The sequence below is a fragment of the Lynx canadensis genome, chromosome A1, assembly GCF_007474595.2.
Source record: "Lynx canadensis isolate LIC74 chromosome A1, mLynCan4.pri.v2, whole genome shotgun sequence".
Taxonomy (NCBI): domain Eukaryota; kingdom Metazoa; phylum Chordata; class Mammalia; order Carnivora; family Felidae; genus Lynx; species Lynx canadensis.
The window spans coordinates 116,602,871-116,629,668 of NC_044303.2; the positions used below are offsets into that span (position 1 = coordinate 116,602,871).

The 26,798-nt window shown below is 34.8% G+C and overlaps 1 protein-coding gene across 1 annotated transcript in view; it reads left to right on the top strand.

Annotated features, from left to right (window-relative positions):
• LOC115516758 (ankyrin repeat and KH domain-containing protein 1-like) overlaps window positions 1–26,798 on the top strand; it is a 134,055-nt gene that overhangs the window by 79,723 nt on the left and 27,534 nt on the right. Inside the window, 8 exon segments of the mRNA XM_030319737.1 lie at window positions 5,918–5,945; window positions 5,948–6,004; window positions 9,153–9,280; window positions 9,481–9,624; window positions 10,899–11,001; window positions 18,989–19,747; window positions 25,438–25,583; window positions 25,734–25,845. Coding sequence (XP_030175597.1) covers window positions 5,918–5,945; window positions 5,948–6,004; window positions 9,153–9,280; window positions 9,481–9,624; window positions 10,899–11,001; window positions 18,989–19,747; window positions 25,438–25,583; window positions 25,734–25,845 — 1,477 coding nt within the window.

Genomic DNA, 26,798 nt, shown 5'->3' on the forward strand with positions numbered 1-26,798 from the left:
AACGATCAAACTTTGACAGCAGACTCTCATCAACAGTAATAATCACAGAAGACAATGGGAAGTAATATCCTCCACATACCAAGAAAAAAAAATAGAGTTCTGTATTCAGCCACTATTCCAGAGAAGGAAAAATAAGCTTATTTTAAGATCTACAAAGAATAAAAGAGCTTATCACCTCAGATCCTTGCCAAAAGAACTACTAAAAGATATGTACATCAATAAGGAGAGAAATATATCCTGGAGGAAGGCGTGGGATGCAAGAAGCTACGGTAAGCAAAGAAATTAGTGAAACATATTATAAATAAAAATTTATAAATACAAAACCCAAATTTTTATGCTTAAAACCAAAGTAATACTAAAATTCTAGGCAGCAATAGCATGAAATTCAGAAGGATGTGTTAGAAGGTGGAAAGGCCACACTAGAGCCCCTGTGTTCAAGAGAAGAGGATCAGGTACTGAAAAACTTGACTTTTTTTTTTAAAAAAACATATCAGTAATCAGAACAAACGTAAACCTATTGGACACAGCTGTTAAAGGCAGAGATTTTGAATTAGATGAATAATACCAAAATCTAGCAAATTCTGTTTTCGGGGGATAAATCTAAAGACAGTGATAGAGAAAGGTAGACAAAGTGATGGAAAAAGTATGTAAGGCAGTATTAATACCAGATGAAGTAGAATTTTAAGTAAAAAGCATTTTTAGAGATAAATGCTCCCAACTGATCATAACAATCAGTTACTAATCAGTAACTAATGATCTTCTCTCTAAGTAAAATAGAAAATTACAAAGTTACAAGAAAAATAAGTCTACATTTGTGGTGATAGGATTTTTTCCATACACTTCTGTATGAAACTGATCAAATAGACAAAACAATTGTTAAGAATAGAAAACTCAAGTTTTCTTTTTTTTTTTTTTTTTTCAACGTTTATTTATTTTTGGGACAGAGAGAGACAGAGCATGAACGGGGGAGGGGCAGAGAGAGAGGGAGACACAGAATCGGAAACAGGCTCCAGGCTCCGAGCCATCAGCCCAGAGCCCGACGCCGGGCTCGAACTCACGGACCGCGAGATCGTGACCTGGCTGAAGTCGGACGCTTAACCGACTGCACCACCCAGGCGCCCCAAGTTTTCTTTTTTTTAATAGTTTTTTTTTTTTTTAATTAGAGTGAGAGAGAGGGTGGAAGAGGAGCAGCTGGAGAGAGAGAGAGATTGAGAGAGAGGGAGAGAGAGAGAATTTTAAGTAGGCTCCACACTCAGTGTAGAGCCTGACATGGGGCTTGATCTCATGACCCTGGGATCATAACCTGAGCCAAACCAAGATTCAAACACTCAACTGACTGAGCCACCCAGGTGCCCCAAATTTGGTCTTGTAAATAAAGAGCTAACATTGTTTCCACTATATATGCTATATATTCTTTAACAACACATGGAACACGTATAAAAATTGTCCATGTTTTATGCCACAAAAAGTCTTTAAAACAAACTTACTAGTCATATGGGCTACATTTCTTTGGTCTCTATTGCTTTAAAATTACAAATCAACAATAAAAACTTTTTTAAAATCCCATACACCTGTAAAATGAAGAAAGATACTTTTACATAGTGCATGGGTTAGAGACAATCACAGTTATAATCATAGTAAAAATTACAAAGAAGTTATCACAAAAACTATACATCAAAACTTAGGTAAGAGGATACAGCTAACGTGGTCCTTAGAAGGAAATTTTTTATATTATACAAAATGAAAGTAAATGAGGCTAATAAAAAAACAACAGGATAAACAAGAAAGGAATAAAGATAAAAGCAAAATTTATAGAATAGAAAACAACAAAAAAATAGGGATAAAAAAGGAAAAATAGGGAAAAAAAGCAAAATTAAAAGCTGACTTAACAACAAAACACAACTACTGAAATAGATAAAATAAGGCAGACTATTTTTTTTAAGGGGGAAAGGCACAGGTAAATGATAGAAATTTAAAGGTAGTTATAACTATATGATACATTAGAGATCTTTAAAATGTATAAGGCAGTCAGTCATATGAACAGTGAATAAGTTTGAATGCTGACATGAGATAAGTACTGATTTTTTTCTGTGAGTATGTAAATTATCAAAACTGACTCATGAACAGGAAACCTCAATAGAACAATAAGTGTTACACATTGAATTCAGTAGTTTAAAATCTAATCCAATGAAGGTAAGAAACCAGATGGATTTATAGGTGAGTTTTACCAAATGTTCAAGGATCAAATGAACTCTATTATTCTAGCTATTCCCCAAAACAGAGAAAGAAGCAATATTACAATGTCAATATTAAGTTTATAACCTTGGAAAATAATTTTCTGTGTTTATGAAGGAAAAATAATCATAATTTATATGTTAAAGTTTGATTGATCTTGAACAAATATTGGCTGTGCTAACAAACCCAACATTCATAAGTAAGTAGTATATATTATCCTATTTTGATTCTTTTGGGAGGGGGCAAAGACTTTTTTAAGTTTATCTATTTATTTTGAGAGAAGCAGAGTGTGAGTGGGGGAGGGGCAGAGAAAGAGGGAGAATTTCAAGTAGGCTCCATGCTGTCAGCACAGAGCCCACACAGGAAACGGAGAACATGACTTGAGCCAAAATCAAGAGTAGGATGCCTAACCGGCTGAGCTACCCAGATACCCCAATTCCTATTCTATTTTTATTATTATTATTATTTTAAGTTTATCTTAAAATAAAGTTTATCTTTTGAGAGAGGGCATGAGTGGGGTAGTGACAGAGAGAGAGAACCCAAGGCAGGCTCCCCACCGTCAGCACACAGCCCAATGGGGGGCTAGAACTCTCAAACTCTGAGATCATGACCTAAGCTGAAATCAAGAATCGGATGCTTAACCAATTGAACCACTGAGGTGCTCCCTGCCCCATTCCTATTTTAAAAGAAAGATTAATGGTCAGATGTTTGGGGGCAAATGATATGTTGTGGGATTTACAGTATTGATTTAGATGTGAAATATTATAATGCCTTATAAAGTTGGGGCATTGTTTTATCAACCATTTTCTCAAACATAATAATGTTTCTCAAAACCAAAAAGTGCATGTATATATTTATAGGGAGGAAAATAAAACAGGCATCTTTCACACCTTTCATTTCAGAAATTTGGTTAGTATGTTGAATTTTGGAATTTGACTTGGGGTGAGGATCTTGGGACTGTACTTTTGTGATTTCTTATCCTTTAACAGCTGTAGTAATGTTTGATATATGCAGACCTAACAGTTATTTTAAAAGTTTATTTTAAAGGAGGGCTTTCAAAATCTTTTGTCTTTGCCATTATTCACAGGACCTTGTTATGCTGATGGGTGTCATTGCTAGGCTTAAGAGATAAGAAAGAAAAAAAAAAAAAAAGGAAAAGTGATGTTATTATTGCCCACCCATGTTCTAGTAACAATGTATTATCAAATGCAGATAATGAATGTCTTACTCTGAGTTTAGCTACTACTCTTAATTTCTTGTCAAATTAACTTTTCTTTCTCTTATTTACCTAGTAGAAAATTAAAACTTCAAACCTCAGTACTATGAAAGGGAAGATTTGAGAGGTCAGTTACACTTAGGTTCCTTCTCGGTAAACCTTATTGAAACACGTCATTGTTTTAGACATTAGGTATATAATGGTAAGCAAAAATGGATGTGATTACTATGCTCATGGAGCTTACAATTTAGTGGCAGAGACATGTTAGCCAAATAGTTATACAAACTAATATATGATTGAAAGATGAAGGAGCGGTTCATATAGCTACGTCCATACAGATGGTCCCCGATTTATAATGGTTCACCTAGGATTTTTTGACTTTACAATGATGCAAAAGCAATATGCAATTGCAATATTGCAATATGCAATAAGCAGTATGCATTCAGTAGAAAGCATTCGAATTTTGAATTTTGACCTATTTCTGGGCTGGCATTATTTGGTAAGATACTCTTAAAATGCTGGGAAGCAGCAGTGAGCAGCAGCTCCAGGAGCCACGTGGTGTCAAGGATCTCAGGGAGTATAAAACCAATGCACTCACAACCATTCCGTTCTATGCATAGAACCATTTTCACTTTCAGTACAGTATTCAATAAGTTGCATGAGATATAGTAACTTTATGATGAAGAAGGCTTTGTTCTTGGTGATTTTTTCCAACTGTGGGCTAACACAAATGTTCTGAGCATGTTTAAGGTAGGCTTAGCTAAGCTATAATGTTTAATAGGTTAGGTGTGTTAAATGCATTTTCTTATTTATTTATTATTTATTATTTATTTAGAGGACGCGTGAGTGAGTGGCAGAGAGAGAATCTCACGAGGGGCAGAGAGAGAGAGAAGCAGGGCTCACCCAAAGTGGGACTCGTGCTCACCTGATACAGGGCTCGTGCTCATCCGATGCGGGACTCGAACTCACAAACTGTGAGATCATGAACTGAGCCGAAGTCAGATGCTTAACCAACTGAGCCACCCAGGAGCCCCTAAGTGCATTTTCAATTTAAGATATTTTCAACTTAAAATGGGTTTATCTGTACATAACAATCAAGAAGTCAAAACATTAATTTTTATAAGAGGATGAGAGATTCTACACTATCAAGATAAAAATATTAAAATCTCTTTTAGACTGTAATTTCCATCACTGCAGACCAGTTTGAAGTTTCCATTAGGTTGACAATCTACTTATTTCTCGTTGTTAGTTTGCCCATGTTGTAGGTTAGGTATAGTTATATAAACTGACTAAATTGCATCCTATTGGCAAAGCACACTAAGTTTTTTGGTTCATTTATTTTGAGAGAGAGAGCATGTGTGCACATGCGAGTAGGGGAGGGGCAGGCAGAGACAGAGGTAGAGAGAGAATCCCAAGCTGGCTCCATGCTCAGCACAGCGCCCGAAGAGGGGCTTCATCTCACAAGTGTGAGATCATGACCTGCGCTGAAATCAAGAATTGGATTGGATGTTTAACCGAATGAACCACCTAAGGCGCTCCAGAGCACACTATTTTTAAGTTGACTGTGTGGTAGCTAAAGGATTCTGAGTTAACTAGAATAGAGCTGAAGTAAAGCTTGAGTTAATTACTGTTCTTTATCAAGTTTTTCTTAGTAGCAAAAGAGGACCAGAACAACAGAAGTTAATGCTTGCATAGATAATGAAAGAGGGGATAGGTGAGTGAACTTTTCATGGAAGCAGTTTATCAGCTACATTTTCATACTGAGATGAATATAGTAAGAGTTTACAGTTCTTCCAACAGGACTACTTACTACATAATATAAGCAAGCTCCTTTTAGTGGCATTTGATATTTGGATGGTTGGAAGCTGTTTTATCGTTCACTTCTCTTGCTGGCAAACTTCCTAAAAGGAACAGCAATCTTTCTGCTATTATAAAACTTGTTTTTGCCTTTCACTACTTACATATTTAATTTCTAAAAAAAATGTCTGCTCATTGGTATATTTTTCTTTTCCCTTTTTTCTTGAAATACCATAGTGTTTTACTTTAGGGACTGGTTTCTGCCCTTTGATAGAGTTCTTATTGGTTTCTAATCTCTTAGGATCACAATCTTCCTGCTCACCTGTATGACTAAGGTTCCTTTTTCATAATTCATATGAATAGTTAGGAAAACATCTTTTAGCCTTATGCTTAGAAAAATGCAGCTATTTCTCTTGAGGATCAAACTGAACATAAGTATTATCTTTAAATGCTGTTCGGTATGCAAAACTGAACTTGCCCTTAAAAAAGTTACACCATCTAGTGTGGACTGAAATTAATCCTACATTTTGTAGGAATTGAAATGGGTAGTATAAGTGGCTACATTGAGTAAGTATTAAATCTCTTATTTATCATGTCATTTGTACTAAGTGTTTAAAATAGATGGTTAATGAATTGGCACTGATGGATTATTTTTTGTTTCTTTAATAGGAACATGAATCTGAAGGTGGAAGAACACCTTGATGAAAGCTGCAAGAGCTGGTCATTTGTGCACTGTGCAGTTTCTTATTAGCAAAGGTAAGGAAAATATAAGTCATCATTTGTAAGAAGCTGTGATTTCTGGGAAAAAAATCCTTAACTGTTTGTTTGTTTGTTTATTTATTTTTTTTATTTATGTGAAAGCGACTTTTCCTACAGTACAAGCATTGTATTCTAGTCTTTTTAGAAAATCCTTTTTTAAGTTTATTTTTTGAGAGAGAGAGTGCACAAGTGGGGAGGGGCAGAGAGAGAGAGGGAGAGAGAGAGAAACCCAAGCAAGCTCTGCGCTGTCAGTGCAGATCCTGGTGCGGGGCTTGAACCCACAACTGTGAGATCATGACCTGAGCCGAAATCAAGAGCCGGACGCTTAACCGACTGAGCCAAGCAGGAACCTCGTATTATCACCTTTTCTTGCTGTTTTTTATTTAGTAAGTGTAGAGTTCATGAGGTACTTATTGGGATTTTTCTTTATTAAATTTGAGTTTGAAGTTCATCAACCAAGTAGCATATTATTGCTCCCAAAAGTTGGAAAAGCCAAATATAAAATATCCAGCTATATTTAGTAGAGTACTGTTCAACACTTAATGATAAGGAAGTTTTGCTGGAAGGTTGGGTGGGGAGGGGTGGAAGAAAGGCCACTACTATTGTTTACCATACACTTGAATTAACCAAGTATGCAAGGCTGTTATTTATTAATTTTATATTCCTCTAGAGATTATATTATTAAAATATATTCAAGCAAAGAAGTTCAAATGATGAGTGAAAAGGTAGTTCAAGACTGTTTATTATGAAAAAGTGAAACACTGCTAAAGCCATGTTAGGTTGAACCATATAAAACTGTCGTTTTATATGTCAAAAATGGTAATATCAGCCATTTCATTTGGTTCAGCCTAACTCTGTGTATAGTGTTAGAGGTACTCTGGCATCTGATGAAAGATCCTGGGGTAGGATGCTAAAATTCAAGGAAGGTCTGCTCAGGTGATGTTATGTTTTGTGAAATAAAAATTTTAGATAAAAATAAAAATTTGATATCTACATTCCAGCAAAACTTGGGACATTTTGTGTTATTTAGAAAGCAGTATAAAATTTTATCATTTTAAATATACTTTTCTTCTTTAATTGGATACAACTAGGTTTGTTTTCTTTTTATTTATTAAAAAAAAATTTTTTTTACATTTATTTATTTTTGAGAGACAGAAAGAGACAGAGCACAAGCGGGAGATGGGCAGAGAGAGAGGGAGACACAGAATCCGAAGCAGGCTTCAGTCTCTGAGCTGTCAGCACACAGCCCGATGCAGGGCTCGAACCCATAAACCGTGAGATCATGACCTGAGCCAAAGTCGGATGCTTAACTGACTGAGCCACCCAGGCGCCCCATCTTTTCTTTTTATTTAAAAAAAAATGTTTTTAATGTTTATTTACTTCTGAGAAAGAGAGAAAGAGAGATAGAGCACGAGCTGGGGAGGGACAGAAAGGGAGACACAGAATCCGAAGCAGGCTTCACGGTCTGAGCTGTCAGCACAGAGCCCAATGTGGGGCTGGAACTCGTGAACTTCAAGGGCATGACCTGAGCTGAAGTCAGTTGCTTAACTGACTGAGCCACCCAGGCTCCCCTAGGTTTATTTTCTTAATGTCACATTTTTGTTATCAAATAAAACATATCTTTACGCAATGTTATAACATAGTCTGTAAAAGCAATTTACCTCAAACATACTGAAGTAATAATAAACAAATGGGTAACCTTTGGAATTCTCGCATGCGCCTTTACTGAGGAAGTTATCTAATCATACCCTGTGACAACTCTGCTAAGCATGTAATTAGGCTTGTCAGGAGGAAGAACACATTGATTATAGCCTTTCTAGGCTATAGTAGCTGCTAACCAATCCTACCATCTAAATTTATTATTATTAACAACCTTAAAACTAATTTCACGTTGCTAATGTAAGAATGTTTATTGGTGTGTCTTGCCCTTCCCAAAAGGTACTTTTATGTGAGTTAGGATTAGGTTCAACTGGATATTTCTGAAAATTAAATAAATTAATTCTAGCAGTGGGGCACCTGAGTGGCTCAGTCGGTTAAGTGTCCGACTTTGGCTCAGGTCATGATCTCACAGTTCGTGAGTCCGAGCCCCGTGTCAGGCTCTGTGCTGACAGCTCAGAGCCTGGAGCCCGCTTCAGATTCTGTGTCTAAGAAAAGATTTTGCATTTACACTTTCTTCAGGTCGTGTTGAACAACGCTTCTGAACAACTTACTAAATAGCCTTTCAGATAACATTTTTGGATATTGTCTTCTCTCCATATCCAGGTCCTTCTGACTATTAAATTATACAATATGAAGAGTTATATGTCTCTTAAATATTATTTTTAAATAATCTGTTTTCTCTACTTTGAGACCTGGCTATATTGCCACGTTCGAGAAGTAGGTAAAAAGTGTCTTTGAAACATTTTGAGAGTGACATAATATTATTGAGGCTTTCATTAACCTGTATATATTTATTAATCTTAGTCTTCTAGATTTTCCATTTTAAAAGTGATATTGAATAAACCAACTACAGCTACGTGCAACATTGTGGATGAATCTCACAAATATTAAATTGGGCAGGGGCGCCTGGGTGGCTCAGTCGGTTGAGCATCCGACTTCAGCTCAGGTCACGATCTCACGGTCCGTGAGTTCGAGCCCCGCGTCGGGCTCTGGGCTGATGGCTCGGAGCCTGGAGCCTGCTTCCGATTCTGTGTCTCCCTCTCTCTCTGCCCCTCCCCCGTTCATGCTCTGTCTCTCTCTGTCTCAAAAATAAATAAATGTTAAAACAAAAAGAAAATTAATTAAATTGGGCAAAAGAAGCCAGACACAAAAGAGTACACTGTATGATTTCATTCATATAAAGTTCAAAAACTAATACCAGTTTGGCAGTCAGGATAGTAGTACCATTGGAAGGGTGGGTAGTGACTGAAAGAGGGCACAAGGTATGGGACTTCTGGTATGTGGATAGCGTTCTGTTTCTTTATCTGGGTGCTGGTTACACAGGTGTGTTCACTTTGTAAAAATTTTTCAACTGTACACTTAGGATTTGTTTGCTTTTTTTTTAAATTTATGTCATACTTCAAAAAAACTCTAAAGTGATATTATTATCTGCAAACTTGACTTGATTCCAGCTTTCTCTAATTTTGTTGTTGATGTTTCTTTGAAGGTGCCAATGTGAATAGGGCTACAGCCAATAATGACCATACGGTAGTGTCACTGGCTTGTGCAGGAGGTCATCTGGCAGTTGTTGAGCTACTGTTGGCTCATGGAGCTGACCCTACTCATCGACTCAAGGTATTCTACTTAAAAATAAGTAAATAAATAGTTTTTATTAAAAGATAATGAAACTATGCTTGCCTCATCTCGGTGCTTAATATTCATTACTGTTTATAAATGAATGTTGGTTGTAGGCAGGTTGCCAAGAAACTAAATGTCTATAGCAGTCATAAGCAGAAATTTGCAGATAATTAATTAATAGCATCAATTTTTCTCAGGATGGCTCTACAATGCTCATTGAAGCTGCAAAAGGTGGCCATACAAATGTTGTTTCTTATCTGTTGGATTATCCGAACAATGTTCTGTCAGTTCCTACTACAGATGTGTCTCAGCTCACCTCACCTTCTCAAGATCAATCTCAGGTAAAGTAAAACAGAGTTGATTTATAAATATAGGGTCTTCAAATCGATTGGGAGTTTTTGTTTAAAATTACTTTTAAGGGTGCCTGGCTGGCTTAGTCAGAAGAGCACACAACTCTTGATCTCAGGGTCGTTAGTTCAAGCCCCACGTTGGGTATAGAGATTACTTAAATAAATAAACTTAAAAATTAAATAAATAAATAAATAAAATTGGGTTTAAAACAATTTTTTTTTTTATTTTAGAAAAAGAATGTGAGCTGGGGAGAGGGACAGAGGGCGAGAGAGACTCTTAGGCAGGTTTCATGCCAGTAAGGAACCTGATGTGAGGCTTGATCCCATAACCCTGGTAACATGACCTGAGCCAAAATCAAGAGCTGGACCACTCAACTGATTGAGTCACCCAGGCACCCCAAAAATAAAATAGTTTTAAGCAAAATGGATTTGTTTCTCTTTTCTATTACTTATTGAGATAAACATGATCTCAAATCTTTAAGGTTTATTTCTTCAAAAGGTACAAATGAAAATTTCTTATTATCTTACTGAAAAAAAAATCCTTTTTACAAAATACTTAATATCAAATATAAATACAAATTTTCCAAGTTGTCATCATACTGTAGGGTTGTTTTTAATAAATACCTTAAGCATAATCTTGAACCAAGAGATAACTTCTTCCTGAGTACCTCCCAATACAGTATTAATTATTGTAGAGATAGCTACTTTTGTCAACCAGGGTATAGTTAACTAGGATATATGCATCAGAAATTCATTAAAGTAATTTATAAGCCTACCTAAAAATATGGAGAGACTGTAGCGTATACTAAGTATACAAAGTTCAGTGAAATCTTAAGTTTTTTTCCACAGTGTTACCCTGAGAACTGCTAAAATACCACAATTTGGCGACTATGTTGGCTTTTCTTTTTTTTGACCCATACAGAATTTGAACAAGGGTAAATTGGCCAGTTAATATGTGACTTGTACTCTTAACTATAATCAGAACCAACAAGGCCCCAACAAGGCTTTCTCTCTAACAAGAGAGTAATACTAATTCTCTTTAGCTTAAATCATTCACAGCTTATAGATTGCCGGAGCTTGTCCAATTCACTATTCACTATTCTCGAAATTATTCTTTGGTGAGGCTTGCTTTTTTTTTTTTTTTTTTAAGAAACAAAAAAATGAATTTGGTGGCATATAAATAAAATCTAAATTTCCATTTCATTTAAGGGCCTCCTTTTTATTCTTTGGTCTGAGATGGTATTTTTTCTGAGTTAATTTTTTAGGTTCCACGTGTACCAATGCATACACTTGCCATGGTTGTACCTCCCCAAGAACCTGATAGAACGTCACAGGAGAACTCTCCTGCCCTTTTAGGAGTACAAAAAGGTTAGTTATTGAATTATTTTCCTTAAAATGGGTATTTCATCACCTAATTAATGAATTCACAAAAGTACTTTAATGGTACACCGTAACTGTGTACCCAGGATTAATTGAATTAGGGATTTCTGACAAATGCTAGTAGTCTTACAGATTATTTATAAATGAAAGAACATAAATACTAAGAAAAATGATTTCTAATTTTCTTGCTAACATACTGCTAGTTGGAGTTTTCATCTTGCACAGGTGAAAATACTTTAAAAGCATATCAGGCTGTTGATTATATTACAGTAGCAAAAATTTATCAGGCATTCATTTTGCATTTGACAATTCTTTTGTTGAACAACAGTAAAATATGAGGAATGAAAATGTATGTTTGCTGTCTAGTTAAGTCTTAGTAGCACTTTTCAACTCTGGGAGTTAGAAGTTTAAGAATTATATGTAGTTTCTTTCATGTAATGCTGAATATGGTGGGCTTACATCTGTCATGTGAACCTGGACAAATAACTATCAAAAAGTATATAAATGATATCCAAGTGAATATTAAGAAGGAGCATATATTATTTAAAGGACTTACGTTTGTGAGCTCTCATATTTTCCTGCTGTCTTCACTTGTAGATAGAAAGTACCTTCACTTGATAATCGTATAGTTGTCATATCTCTGAAATAAAGTAGGTAATATGTAAGGTATTAAAAACTACATAAAAACAAATTTATGAGCGCATTTCATTCAATATATAATAACCAATCTTTAGATTTTTGAAATTACAGTGAAGTGTGTAAGTATATGTTAGTACCTCTAATACTATGATTTGAGAAAAGTTGGTTAGAGGTGACTATTATAGCAGCAAACAGAAGCTACTTTTAAATTATGTCAATTTTAGTAATTTAGAGTATTGAGGGCCATGATCAAGGATTAGTTCATTTCTAAACTATTAATTTCAGAGAGCAAATATCTGCAATCTCTCTGACTTAAGGTAGTTATGGAGTTTTCTATTGGACACTTAGCTATTCAAACTCTTCAAAAAATAAGACTGCTATTTTTTTAAGACTGCTTTTTTTAATCTTAACAAATAAAAACAAATTAAGCATGTACTTGTTAAGGAATCTGAGTATCCTAACTGACTGACAGCCTTTAGTAAAATACTTAAACCTAAATGTCTCTGTTTTTATAATTTTTTGTTTGGCCATACATTGTAGAAGACTATAGTAACTTTGGCTAAAGAAATTCAGTACTAAATAAGAAATGATTAAAAAATACATTAATAACACAGAGGCACAAAAGAATCAAGAAATAAGCTAGGAAGGACATAAAGTGTCAACAGAGAAGAAGTAAAACATTTTAAATTCAGGTTTAATATGTAAGGCAACAGAAACGTTTGGGTAAGGTTTCTTTAAGTTGATGCTCAAGTGAGTAATCATATTTTTTAATTACTGAAAGAACTTCTTTACTGAGTATCTACTTATTTTCTTCACTCTGATGTTTTATTACTTACTGAATAGCATAAAAATGAACTAATTTTTTAATGATCTTTCATTTTACTAAATTATTAGAGAAGGAAAAAATTAACACTTGTATTTAGACCCTTGGGTACTTGATGTTGTCAGCTGCCAGTGGCATTGCCAACCTAGTAGTTCTTTACGTAGAGCCAACTGTGATAATCCACTGTATTAAGATGTTATTTTAATATAAATCATGTGCATCGTAGAGTATTATATCACTATGAATTAGGAAAAATTAGTTGGTGTTGTAAACGTACATACTGAAGTATCCAGATAGATAGGAAAACGTTATCTTAAATTATGGAAGAAATATTATTACTTTTTTCTCCTCAAAGTGTCTTTTTCTCCTCAAAACTCTGTTATTTCTCTAAAGAAATTTCTTTGAGTGGTGAAATCTCTGTTCAATGCTCGTGTTTTTGTTTCTTCTAAGTCCTTAGACTATCTCTGTGTTGCATGTTTGATTAGGGATGGAGGAAGAGTTCTTACTCTTTAGGACTCTCTTCCTTTCCTGGCAATCATTTTTTAAGTTCTTAGAACATTTCACTTATGTCTGAAGTCTTTTTATTATTCATATCTGTATCCTTCTAGAACATATCATGCCCTTAAAACTTAACCAGGTATTTTGGGGCACCTGGGTGACTCAGTGAGTTAAGTGTCCAACTTCTGCTCAGGTCAAGATCTCACAGTTCATGAGTCTGAGCCCCGCGTCAGGCTCTGTGCTGACAGCTCAGAACCTGGAGCCTGCTTAGGATTCTGTGCTTCCCCCTCTCTCTGTTCCTTCCCCCCTCATGCTCTGTCTCTGTCTCTCTCTTTCTCTGTCTCTCAAAATAAACATTAAAAAAAAAAAAAAGACTTACCCAGGTATTTTATATATATCCTACTCAGATATTCTTTTCTTTCATGATCCATGTGCTTTGTTTGCCTAGGCTCCATCCATCTTGACCCATATTCTCCTTTTTTAGGCAACTAATCTCACTTATCCATGGTCGGTTTTCAAAGGAATCAGCATTCTAGGTGGTATCTGACAGAGGCCTCAAGATCACCTCTATAAACAAAATGTGAAACCAGGTGATAGTGGTATGCTCCGTTTTCTAGCATTATTTAGCTTTACTAACTATAGTTTTGAACGTTCAGTTGGGAAAGGATATGTAAATAATATCAACCTTTTGCCCTTCCAAATCAGTTTTGTAAATAAATTTGTTACTTAAAGCCACTCTTGCATCCAACTTATTTGTTGTAACTGATTCTCCAGGAATTCTAAAAGATAGGACTCATAATTATCTTCTGCAGGTTGTACATCTTAGAACTAATTTGTTGCAAAACACTAAAATGATGTCAGGATAAACAAAACACATCTTTGTGTGTACCTCAGGCCCTCTTGAGGAGTAATTTCTTTTCTCTGGAGTCCAACAACACTTCATGGGATCTTCCTTCAGACTCTGGTCACTCCTGCCTCTTCCCCTCCCCTTGGACTTCAAAGTGTAGAAAGAAGGTTGAGTTAATCATACTCCATTCCTGCTGCTTTGTTGTCATGGATCCTCTTTTGTTTTATTTATTCTCTTTTCTCCGTCTTCCCATTCCCTTACTTCCCTTGTAGGCAATGACTCTACTGTGTTTGATGTGAGTTCTTTTGTTCTTATAAAATGTTTACTACTTTGTGTGTATTTTTGATTTACATGACTGGTATTGTGCTATAGGTCATGTTTTGTTTTTTACTTTTCTCACTCAGCACTGTTTTAAAGATCTATCGATGTGTATCCACCTCTAGATTATTTCTACTGGCAACACAGTGCTTCACCCTGTATATTTTTCTTGTTTTACTTCTCCTTTTCCAGTGATGGGTATACCAAATAGCCTCTCATTCCCCACCACCACAGACAATGCTGTGATGAAAGTCATGGTACAGTCCCCTTGTGGGTCTGTGTGAGAATTTCTTTGGGATATAATCAGGAGCAGAATTACCTGTCTGAGGAATGCATAATGTTTATCTGACAAAGTGCCACAAATTTGCTCTCCGGGATGGCTATAGAAGTTTACACTCCCACTAGTAATGCATAAGGGTTCCCATATTATACACCCTCCTTCCCATTTCCATGCCTTCCAACCCGTGACTTAATTCTTACATTTGGATTTGTACATCTTTATCTCCCCTTTTAGACTGTAAGCTCCTCAAGGGCAGGGTTTGTGTTGCTCATCTTTGTATGGCTCACTATGCCTTGCTTATACTAGATGCTCATATATTTGTTGAATAAATTAATGGTGCCAGGCTAAGAATTTAGATTATTCTGAAGACAAAAGAAAATTATTAAGAATTTTTTTAAGAAGAGAGACATTGTAATTAAAGAGGATGTGTAAAAAATTAAGAAGTAGTATTCTAGAGTGGTTCGGACAAGATCGAAAAAAATTTGAACATAAACTAAGAAATTAACATGCTGCTTTATATCCCAGAATTGTTTATTAGAGTAGGTAACATGAGAAGTTCTTATTTTTATATCAAATCAGTAAAATCGTATAGAAATTATATGTACAGTGAATGAAATTGAGTGTTCCTCTGGAAATTTTACTCCTAATGTTCTCTAGTTTAGCAGATTTCCATGTAATCATGCTTATATGGATTTACATATGCCTGAATTTAATCTTTTAACATATAGCTGTTTACAGTAAAAGGCAGAAAGTTGAACTAATCTTTTAGGGTGTTACACAGATGCTCTGTCTTTGGACATGCTTGGTTATCCTTACTGTATTAAAGCTGTATAGCATGCCCTGTTACTTTGGGAAATTCTGAGATAGAAATTTAGGCATAAAGGCAAAATAAGTCTTTTCTAGGCCAGTGGCTTTCATTTTTGACACATTTTGACTGTGACCATAACAGGAAATATTTTATATTGAAACTCAGAACACAATATACATCTGTTTACCCAAATATAAATTCCATTAGATAATATATATTCTACTACACTTGATGTATTGTGTTATTTTCAACTGTATTTCATCAACCTTTTTTTCCATTTAAGACCCAGTTGGGAGTGCTATTTCATTCTAGTAAGATGCTGTGTAGTAATGTAAGAAAGCAAGGGAATTGTGGAACAGCGCTTAAATGTCCTTAGACAAAATCAAGTAAGGAAATATGAAACCAAATCCAGACCCATCTGTATGTCCTATAATTTTCCCTTTGGCCATTATTTTTTATTGCACACTATACTATTTTATACATGAAAATAACTGATGGAATTAAGCTCATTTCAGTAGTAAACTAAATTTTTGTCAAATATATGTCTACCTCATTCCCTTACTGCACATAAAAGAAAGGCTATGTTTGAAACCGTCTCTGTGTTATGGTTTCTTATTACAAACTCTTAGTTTTTTTTTTTTTTCAACGTTTATTTATTTTTGGGACAGAGAGAGACAGAGCATGAACGGGGGAGGGGCAGAGAGAGAGGGAGACACAGAATCGGAAACAGGCTCCAGGCTCCAGGCTCCGAGCCGTCAGCCCAGAGCCTGACGCGGGGCTCGAACTCCCGGACCGCGAGATCGTGACCTGGCTGAAGTCGGACGCTTAACCGACTGCGCCACCCAGGCGCCCCAACAAACTCTTAGTTTTATTGATGGTACAAAAGGGAAAGCTGAGGGAGTAGGATAAACACCAGACCAAAGAGTTAGATGTTGGTTTACCTATATTCCTAAATAGTACTTTATGATGTCTCTCACTGCTGCCAGTGAATAGATTTAATTTATTTGTACGTGACAGTGGGAGATGTTTTAAAGAGGTGGAACTCTTATTTTCTGGCATCTTACACAACTGCCTTCCTACCTACTAAAATTTTTGTTGCTAGAAGGATGCTTGTCACATTCTCTTCTTTTCCCAAACACAGAAGGTGTTGCTTTAACTTCTAGGAATAATTAGGTGACATTATTTGTGCTTCACCACCTTGTTTTATTCTTGATTTATAGCTTGAATTAGTGCTCTAATGTGTAGCTATGCAGTCCCACTAACTCCATGATTACAGATACTCAGCCATTGGCTATTTTGGGAAGAACTGTTTTTTGTCCATTATTTTCTACCATCGTGTTCTTCCTGCTACATATGTCCTCAGCTTATAGTCTTTATATTCAGTTACATAAGTTACTTTTAGTAATCTTGTACTCTAAACTTCTTGGATTTTATTTGTTAACAAGATAGGGCTTGGGATGCCTGGGTGGCTCAGTCCATTAAGTGTCTGACTCTCAGTTTTGGCTCAGGTCACGATCTCATAGTTTCATGAATTCAAGCCCAGGATTGGGCTCTGTGCCGACAGCACAGAGCCTGCTTGGGATTCTCTCTCTCTCTCTCTCTCTCTCTCTCTCTCTCTCTCTCTCTGCCCCTCCCCCATTTGAACTGTCTCTGTCTCAATAATAAATGAATAAACTTGAAAAAAAAAAAGGGGCGTATTCCTGTTAGTAAGTATACTAGCGTGTTGTAAATAAAATTAATGAGCATTTAAAGGAACATTCATTCTTTGCAGAGCTACTAAATTGCTGATGTTATTGCATTTATTACACGATTGAAAATTTCTTTGCTGGACTAGCAGATGTCTACATTGCTGTTTGTGGCAGTAAATCTCCTTTTTCTTACCTGTTGATTGTTATTAGGTACTTGGAACAGATAAACCAAACCATGAATTCCTGTAAGATCTTATAGTAGTTATTAAATTATCTCACAAATATAACAGCTTTTGCTCAGGAAGATTAAAGTCTTTACCCATCTCTTAGTTCAGATAAAATTAAATATGGGCAATACATTTTGATGAGGGTTGCTTTCAAAGAATAATTCTCTTAAAATGATTGCCATAATTTCAAAACTGTGGTATCCTGACCCTGTTAAAGTCAATATCTAGGGGGAAAACTGTTAGACTTTTTCATTAATAACATGTTGAAGATGCTTGAGGTATATGCAGTTTTGAGATCTCCGACTCTAGAAGAAAAAAACCAAAAAACAGTTGACGCTCTAATTTTTTTCCCTAGTGGTTTCATTACCCTCTTGTAATTCAGAGTATTTTAACATCAAATGGGTGATGACTTTTTCCTTTGGACTTAAGAATCATTGTGAATACATTGGATGATCTTATTTTTAAAAACCTTAAGTTACTTATATTATTCATATGTTGACTGCAATTCAAAATAGTAAACAACTATTTTTTACCCAGATCTTTTTTAAAAGCGGCTCTATTGTTGTTTAATTTACATACGTTAAAGGTCCTTCGTTTTAAGTGTACAGTGCAGCGAGTTTTAGTAAATTTACAGAATTTTGTAACCATCACCACCATCTAGTTTTAATCTCTATCATTCTGAGATCTTTCATGCCAGTTTGTAATCAATCTTCCTTCTCACTACTATAACCCCAAGCAACCACTACTTTTCTTTCTGTCTCTATAGATTTGCCTTTTTCTTTATAGATTTGATATAAATGGAATTGCATAATATGTGATCTTTTGTGACTGTCTCCTTTCACTTAGTGTAATGTTTTCAAGGTTCATCCCCCTTATAGAATGTATCAGTAGTTTGTTCCTTTTTATTGCTGAATAGTCCCAATTCTTCCTAAACAGGAGGATTAAGCCTTGAGTATGCCTCAGAGTAGTTACTGTATATATTTTTTTCCATTTTATGTCCCAATGTTAGGATTGTTAATATTGATAATTATTTTGTAATGAGGGGAGTAACTAAGTGCAATCCAAAATCTTAAAATAACACACATTTACTTCATTTTTAACATACACTGTCAGTATGAGAAATCCTATATGAGAAGCCTGGTTTCTCCTAGGTAATACTCAGTTTCTCTCGTAGACTTTTACATGAAGAGTTTATTTAAACTCAGAATAATTGTCCTTTGTGACTTAAGTTTAATATAGTTTTCAGGTAAAGAAATGCTAAAGACTTATTAGTGGAAAATTTTAGGATAGGTCCTGAAAAAACTGATTTCATGCTGTATTTTAATGTAACAAGACAAAGGTTTTGGCCACTTGAAAAATACTTTTCACTACTTTGATTTATAAGTTACAGTTTCCTGTAGTAACCTTTACTTGCACAGTTAATATTGTGAAGAAACAATTGAAAAGTTAAGCTAATACTGATGATATCCTCAACGCTATTTTGACACTATTTTAGATTTGACATTCTTTAAAAGTCCAATCTACTAAGCAAAATTTCGAGATTTTTCCTCTTTGATTTCCTTTCTCCCGGACCTGTTTTAATTTCCAGAATCCTCCTATCCTAAAGATTCGATTTTTTAATTAAAAAATTCCCATTTTTTGAATTGGCAACATCCCAGCGTGTGCTATGTGAAATAGAGGAGTCTAGTCTTTAATCTGCCTCCCACCGGTGTGAGTCTTTGAACATTCATTTTACAGCCTTAGTTAAAAGGGTTTTGGGAGGGAGGTCCGTGTGTGTGGGAGGGGGAGCTGATTTTTTTTTTTTTTTTTTAGCATGGCACTTTTTCAAACATTTTTCATGTGCTTAGGTACATCCAAGCAGAAGTCCAGTTCCCTGCAGGTAGCAGATCAGGACGTACTGCCACCTTTTCACCCATACCAGCCTTTGGAGTGCATAGTAGAGGAGACTGAAGGCAAGCTGAATGAACTGGGACAAAGAATTAGTGCTATTGAAAAAGCACAGCTTAAGTCACTGGAGTTAATTCAAGGTGAACCTCTGAACAAAGATAAGATAGAAGAACTTAAAAAGAACAGAGAAGAGCAAGTCCAGAAGAAGAAGAAAATACTGAAGGAACTGCAGAAAGTGGAAAGGCAGTTGCAGATGAAAACACAGCAGCAATTTACCAAAGAATACTTGGAAACCAAAGGTCAGAAAGACACAGTATCTCCACAGCAGCAGTGCTCTCATAGCGGAGTCTTCCCAGAAGGGGAAGGAGATGGTAGTCTCCCAGAGGATCACTTTGCAGAGTTACCTCAGGTTGACACACTCTTATTTAAAGATAACGATGTTGATGATGAGCACCAGTCTCCACCATCGGCAGCACAAATTGATTTTGTCCCAGTCCAGCCTTTATCATCTCCACAGTGTAACTTTTCCGGTGACTTAGGTTCTAATGGGACAAGTTCTCTTGAACTTCAGAAAGTATCAGGTAATCATCAGCTTATAGGACAGCCTCAGATTGCTATTACTGGACATGATCAGGGGCTGTTAGTTCAAGAACCAGATGGACTAATGGTTGCAACTCCAGCCCAGACGCTTACCGACACTCTTGATGACCTGATAGCAGGTGGGTTAAGAAATATATCTGTAATAATTTCTCTTTAATCTGTGTGCTCAACTTCTTTACACGACCCTCCAAAGACACCAACCTGGTACTTTTCCATTTTAGACCTATGTTTGTAAAATTACTTATTCCTAGAGGTGTTTTGGAAGTGAATTTAACTAAGGCAGACAGCACTAATGCACAAAAGTGTGTTTTCCCCTCTTCTTTTTCGTTATTTGCAAAGGCAAAGAAATAAAATTGACATGATCTTTTATTTTAGAACTTTGGTATCAAAACCACCCTGTGGGGGAAAAAAAATCTTTAAAAAATTAAATTAAATTAAAAAAAAAAAAAAAAAAGAAACCACCCTGTGGGGGCACCTGGGTGACTCAGTTGGTAGAGCATGCAACGCTTGCTTTCCAGGTTGTGAGTTTAAGCCCCATGATGGGTGTAGAGACTGCTTTAAACAAATAAGCAAAAACATACCCTGTGTTGTATCTTGGGTAGGAGACCTCTAAATAGAATTTCTTTGTAGACCTTAGAGGTATTCACGTAAGATTATACGTTAAATTTTCCTGCTATTGATTTTCATATGTGGAAATCGTAATTCTAAATTACATGGCTTTCTCTTTATTTATAATTATATTAGATCACTTTAATATTTGTAATTAAAAGGGATGTTCAGAGAAAACTACGCATTCCATGTTCTTGTATCTGTGGTCAGAAGATTCAAATTACCCTGAAGTTATCATCAACTGGATGATGATTTGGAGATTGGGATTTTCATATTTACTATCCTGATGAAAGCACACAGACAAAGACACCACACATACACACAGGAAAAGAGAAAAAGAAAGGCCTGATAACTTTAAAGTATATGTTTCTGTTTATTGTTGTGTGGAAAATTACAACTAGATTTGAAATGAGGTGCACAAGTTTACTTTCCCTTTCATTGTCCTTGCAGCAGTGGGAAAACAGTGCAATTAATCATTTACCTTCCTAAAGATGGCTGGTGAATGTATCACCTCCATGAGAGCCCAGTTCAGAAATGCAGCCAGAATGGCTGTTGACAGTGGATGAAGACCAAGAACTAAGATGTAGCTGGAGTGATATTCAAAGGCAGGCCAGTCCTCTGTCTCTTGATTGCAACATTTTTTTCCTTACTGTTGTCTGTTTCTTCTTGTCATATTCTCCTCCCCTCTTCCCATCCCAATTATGCTATCCCAGTTTCCTTTCTTCTTTTGTGAGCTTTTAGCCTTCCTAATCTTTGCTGAATCTTTAAAAATGTGGAATAAGCTTACTTAAATCAGGAATTATATTGGGCTTGTATATGACTTGTAATGGTTATAGAACTGTGATACTGCCTATGAGTTTCCTCTGATACGTAATTAGTATCACTGTGCAGAAGAGGAATATCTTAGTTTCCTAGAAAGAGAATAAAAATGCTGGGAAAGGTTTTAAGAAGTTAGATTCTTTATTCTTTAATTTGGGTTTTTTATACCTGCAGCCAACAGTCGCTTAACTCAAATGAACTTTATGTCATTAGCATTGAGAGTTGTTATAAATTATGAATAAACTCTTAAGAGTTCATTTATAGTTCTAATTTCTAATATAATATAAGCAGATATTTGAGTGTCAAGTACAAATATGAATAATAATGAAACCAATCATATGGGAATAAAATTTTTAAGACTTAGGATTCTATAAGTAGCATTATAATGTTTGTAATTACATACTCAGTTTGCAGTTATGAAACCCACATTACTGCTCAATCTAGCTTTGTTGGAACTTAGAACCTGTCTTTTTTTTTTTTTTTTTTTTAATAATGTAGAAACAGCTCTAAAAGGAACTTGAAGATATTAACTTTATGGTAGTATTTATGGGTGGTTCTTGTACGGGAGGTGAAATTTTATTTCATTCAACTATTTGTTAAATTGAAATGGTCTTTTATAAAGTTCAAAATATTTGTTTAGAAACACCTTTTATTTATACATGTTAATATAAACTATGAAAATTTAATTTCTGTTAGACATTAGTCTAGTGATAGTTGGCCTATCATTTTGTACGATATTCTTTTATTAACAAGCTTTCACATATAAATCAACCAATAAATACAAAAGTTATCTTCGTATAAAAATTTTCCATTTTTATGAAGGTTATCTGTTTTAAAATATATAGCAACAATTAAATTTCCTTTTTCAGTATGACAAACTTTCTCACTTAAAGTTAAAAAATGTTATTAAGTCCCGGTTTCTTTTAATTTTCTTTATTGAAGGTGAAAGAAATCAGACAAGGGTGGATTAGGTGAATACCTAATTCTACGATTGCATGCTATATTAATATATTAATAATAATTATAGATCAGGCCAAAGATGTAATTAATTTTACCCAAATTAAATCTAGTTCTCATCCCTTGTATTTAATAAAGGAGAGAATACTGTATATCTTACAGTTTTACTTTAGAGAATATCCATTAAATAATAGCAATAAATTTTGCTCTTTAAATATAGGAGTATTTTTTTCTTTATTGCTTGTATGGCAAAATATTTTCATGTAAATGAGTTGGTTAGATAAGTAATTTAGTAAGACGGTGACTTGATTGACTTAGTATTTTAGTGTATAGTCTTATATGTGTCATACTTGATATAGTCCCAGACAGAATGTATGTAAACTCTTGATTGGGAGCATGGTTCTTCAGGTCCTTTCCTTGTAAAAATAAGTGTTGGGCTTTTAGAAGTTATCATAATGACAAGTGATTCTCAGTTCAAATGTATAGAACTAAGATTTAGAAATCGAAAATTCAAAATAGCTTTGACAATTGAGCATTTCTAGAAACATCTAGTAAAAATTTTATCATTAATATATAAAGATCAATTAAAAATCAAGTAATATCAATTTATTCACATTTATTGAGCACTTACCATGTACTAAGGTCTGTGCTCAATGCTTTATATACATTATCTCATGGCTATTTATAATAATCTTATAAAATAGGTCCTTTTCCCACGTCTGTTTTTCTGTTGAAAAACTAAGACATATGGATATTAAGTTACTACTAGGTGCCAAGATTTAAACTCAGTTCAGCCATGTTTAAAAACCTTAAGTGTAATATGCATGCATCTGATTCATCTTGAAGTTCTGGATTTATCTTAAAGATATTTGTTATTCCCTTGGACTTCTAAAAAAATGAACAGTTTCCCTTATTTTTATATAAAGATTTTATATATATGTAAGTTTTATATAGTTTTGTGGCTAGCGCATTGTTAGTGTTGTTGGCACCTTAATAGGTTCTCTTAAAACAAATTCTCGTTCAAAAGTATATTGCTTTAAGTAATCTTATACTATAATCTTAAGAATAAAAAGGTACTTAGGAAATCCTCTTATTTTTGAGAGAATTTGCAATAAAATATCTTTAAATAATTTCTTCTAATGTTAATATTTTACTTATAGGCTTTTATTTATTTGTATATATTTACTAAAGTTACTATTATATAAAACAGATTATGGTAATTTAATTTTCTAAACTCTCACAGCATAGTTTATGTACCCATAGTATCTGAGATTTTTATATAGTAAAGTTTATTATTATCTTCCATATTGCCTACAAAACCATGTTAAATTTCATAAAGAATTAAGTAGAATATTGCAGTTAGTTCTTCTATCACCCCATTTTAGGATAGTGCATAAATTTAATTTGAATTGTATAGTGACTTTTGTGGCAGCAATCTGTATTAGTCATTTTCAGAGACATTTCATTCAGAGGTAGGAAACGTTTTAGGGTTTATGAAAATGTAATAGTCCTGGTGTAATTTTATGTTAATAAAACCTTTATTCCACATGTACCTTTTTAAATCTTGCTACTTTCTAGTCTTCATTACTTTTCGTATGTAATTAATCCTATTAAAGTCACTTTTGTGGAATGTTTCTGATTGTCATTATTGCAAAGAGGAAAAAATGTTTCTAGGATAATATTGTACAAAAATGTATGATAGTTGATATAACAACACATTTTTGGTAATAGAGCTGTTAAATGCACAAAAGTATTTTTTAAAAACCGTCTCTGTGAAGAAGTCTTTTTTGTATCACATCTGACATAGTGCTCTAATCAGTTATTTAAAAAATTTAAGTATCTGTTTTTCATAATAACAAAAGGAGATAACATGGATAGACAACATTAATAATGATAAAAAAAGTAGTTATGTTAGTAAGGTATATGTGGATAATTATGAGACTACTGTTAAAAGCTTATTATTACAGAGAAGCTACATATTACTCTTTAGTGTCTTATTTTCTAGAGCTGTTTTCCAAACGTATCTGCTGTCTTGAGGAGGTATAGCAAAATACTATCTGCTTTTAATTCATTGATGACAAAAAAATTTTTTATTAAACTTTGTTTCCATTGTGCACATTCTTATATGTGAAACAAAAATACATAATAATTATTCCTGTTCGTAACCATGATAGAAGCTATAGAAATTCATATGGCCAAGACAATTTTATATATATTGGTGGGGAGAAGAGCGGGACAGCTCTTGTAGAAATATATCTGAACATCTTAAGTTTGCAAGTTATTTAAGAAGTAGTATACTAAACTTAGTCATTTTTTGTTGTGAATGGTATCCTTGATTAGGATCCAGTCATATCAAAATTCTAGAGAGTAAACATTCTCCAGCATGTGAAATGATTACATTTTCTGTTGAGACCTGTGTTTTTGATTCTTGGTCTAGGTAAGAGAAGGTTATTGTTATCACTGAAGCTTTGTTTTGTTTTTGGTGTTTTTTTTTCATATTATTAATGGTTATATGTTTTTTTCTGAGTATTTTCTTAAGTGAGTAGTAATGTTTATATTTTTCAATACAGTGAACAATAGTACTGAAAGTCCTATAAAATATCTGATACTTACATTTATTGAGCACTTAACATGTGCCAAACACTGTGTGTTTTAAATGTTTTTTGTTCCTTACCTAGCAGACAACTCATAACATCCCTCTGAATAGGTCCCATTTCTCCCTCTGTGGGGTTAACACTGTCTCTTAAGAAACATAAGCAATATGCAGAGACATAAAGATAGAATGTAAGTTAACTCAGTTTTCAAACACCAGACTGATATCTCTAATAAAAGTTCCAATGTTCATTTTAAGAATAGTTTTATTTTCAGACATTGATGCATTTTAGCAAATTTTCAAAGTAAATATTGAATTTTAAAACATATTCTCTGCTATTTATGTGAGAAATATTTTAATGTATTCTCTCCCCCCCCCTTTTTTTGTATTGTCTTTAGGATGTTTTTATCTAATTACCTTTTACAAACTAAGATACAAAATTTATTATTTATTGGAAACTACTTTTTCCCTATTGACAGCATAAAAGGCTATCATTTGTTGTATATTCACTAAATAATGGGCACCATGCTAATAAGTACTTTACCTGCATCATCTCAAGTGGTGTTTCCAACAATATTTCAAGGCAGGTACTATTATTATCATCCTCATTTTACATATGAGGAAAATTGAGACTCTCCGAGGTTAAATTACTTGCCCGAAATGAGAAAGTGGTGGAACTAGGATTTAAGCATAGGTCCGTTTGACTCCAAAGCTTGTGATTTGACTACTACATTATATTCCTGCTATAAAATTTTGTTTTTTGTGTTTTTCTGTATACAAATGACTTCATTCTTTCAAGTAGCATTCAGCAATGTGAATATTGTTTTTCAGCTGTGAGTAGCAGAGTGCCCACTGGTTCAAACAGTTCCTCTCAGACCACAGAATGTCTTACACCTGAACCCTGTTCACAGTCTCCAAGCAATGTGGCTTCCCAGTCTATGCCCCCTGTGTATCCTTCAGTTGACATTGATGCACATGTAAGTAGATTGCTTTATTTAAACTTATTTTGCAAATTCTGATTTTCTTTGGAAAAGAAAATTATTGTACATTCATTGTACAAATAAGAATTATTTGCTCTTCAATTGATAATCCCGTTGTAAACAAAAACCAACCTTTTTTCCTTTTAGACTGAGAGCAATCATGACACAGCATTGACATTAGCTTGTGCAGGTGGCCACGAAGAACTTGTGTCTGTACTCATTGCACGAGATGCTAAAATTGAGCACAGAGACAAAAAAGGTAAGACATGTCAGTCAGAAGTAAAGCCTAAGAGTTTTTTCATGTGTGTTTTTGTGTGTGTCTGCCTGTTTAGAAGATAATTGTTATTTTTTTAATATTTATTTTTGAGAGAGAGAATGGGAGCGAGCAGGGGAGGGGCAGAGAGAGAGAGAGAGGGAAAGAAGATCTGAAGCAGGCCTCATGGCTGATATTAGTGAGCCTGATATGGGGCCCAGGCTCACAAACCTTGAGAACATGACCTGAGCCAAAGTTGGACGCTTAGCTAACTGAGCCACCCAGGCGCCCCAAAAACAATTACTTTTTTTATTATCAATAAGTAGTTCCTAAACTATCTCAGTGAAAAGATGGAGAAGCAGGGGTACCTGGGCAGCAGCTCAGTCCGTTAAGTGTCTGACTCTTGATTTCAGCTTAGGTCATGATCTCATGGTTTGTGGGTTCGAATCCTGCATCGGACTCTGGTCTGACAGTGTGAAGCCTGCTTGGGATTGTCTCTCTCTCTCTCTTTCTCTCTGCCTCTCCTGCTCTTGCACGTGTGTGTGTGCGCGTGCACGTGCGTGCACTCACTCTCTCTCTCTGAAAATAAATAAATTTTTAAAAGGTGGATATGCATATTTCAATTAGGAATATCCAGATTTGTTCATTTACAGAGCCAAATTATTCTCAAAAATTTTTTTAAATTAAGACTATATATCATGAGTGAAATACAGCAAGTTGTGGTTGCCTTTTTTTTTTTGTAATTTTTTTTTTAATGTTTATTTTTGAGAGAGAGAGAGACAGAGCACAAGCGGGGGAGGGGCAGAGGGAGGGGGAGACACAGAATCTGAAGCAGCTCCCGGCTTTGAGCTGTCAGCACAGAGCCCGACGCGGGGCTCAAACTCACAAACCGTGAGATCATGACCTGACCCGAAGTCAGACGCTCAACCGACTGAGCCACCCAGGCACCCCATGGTTGC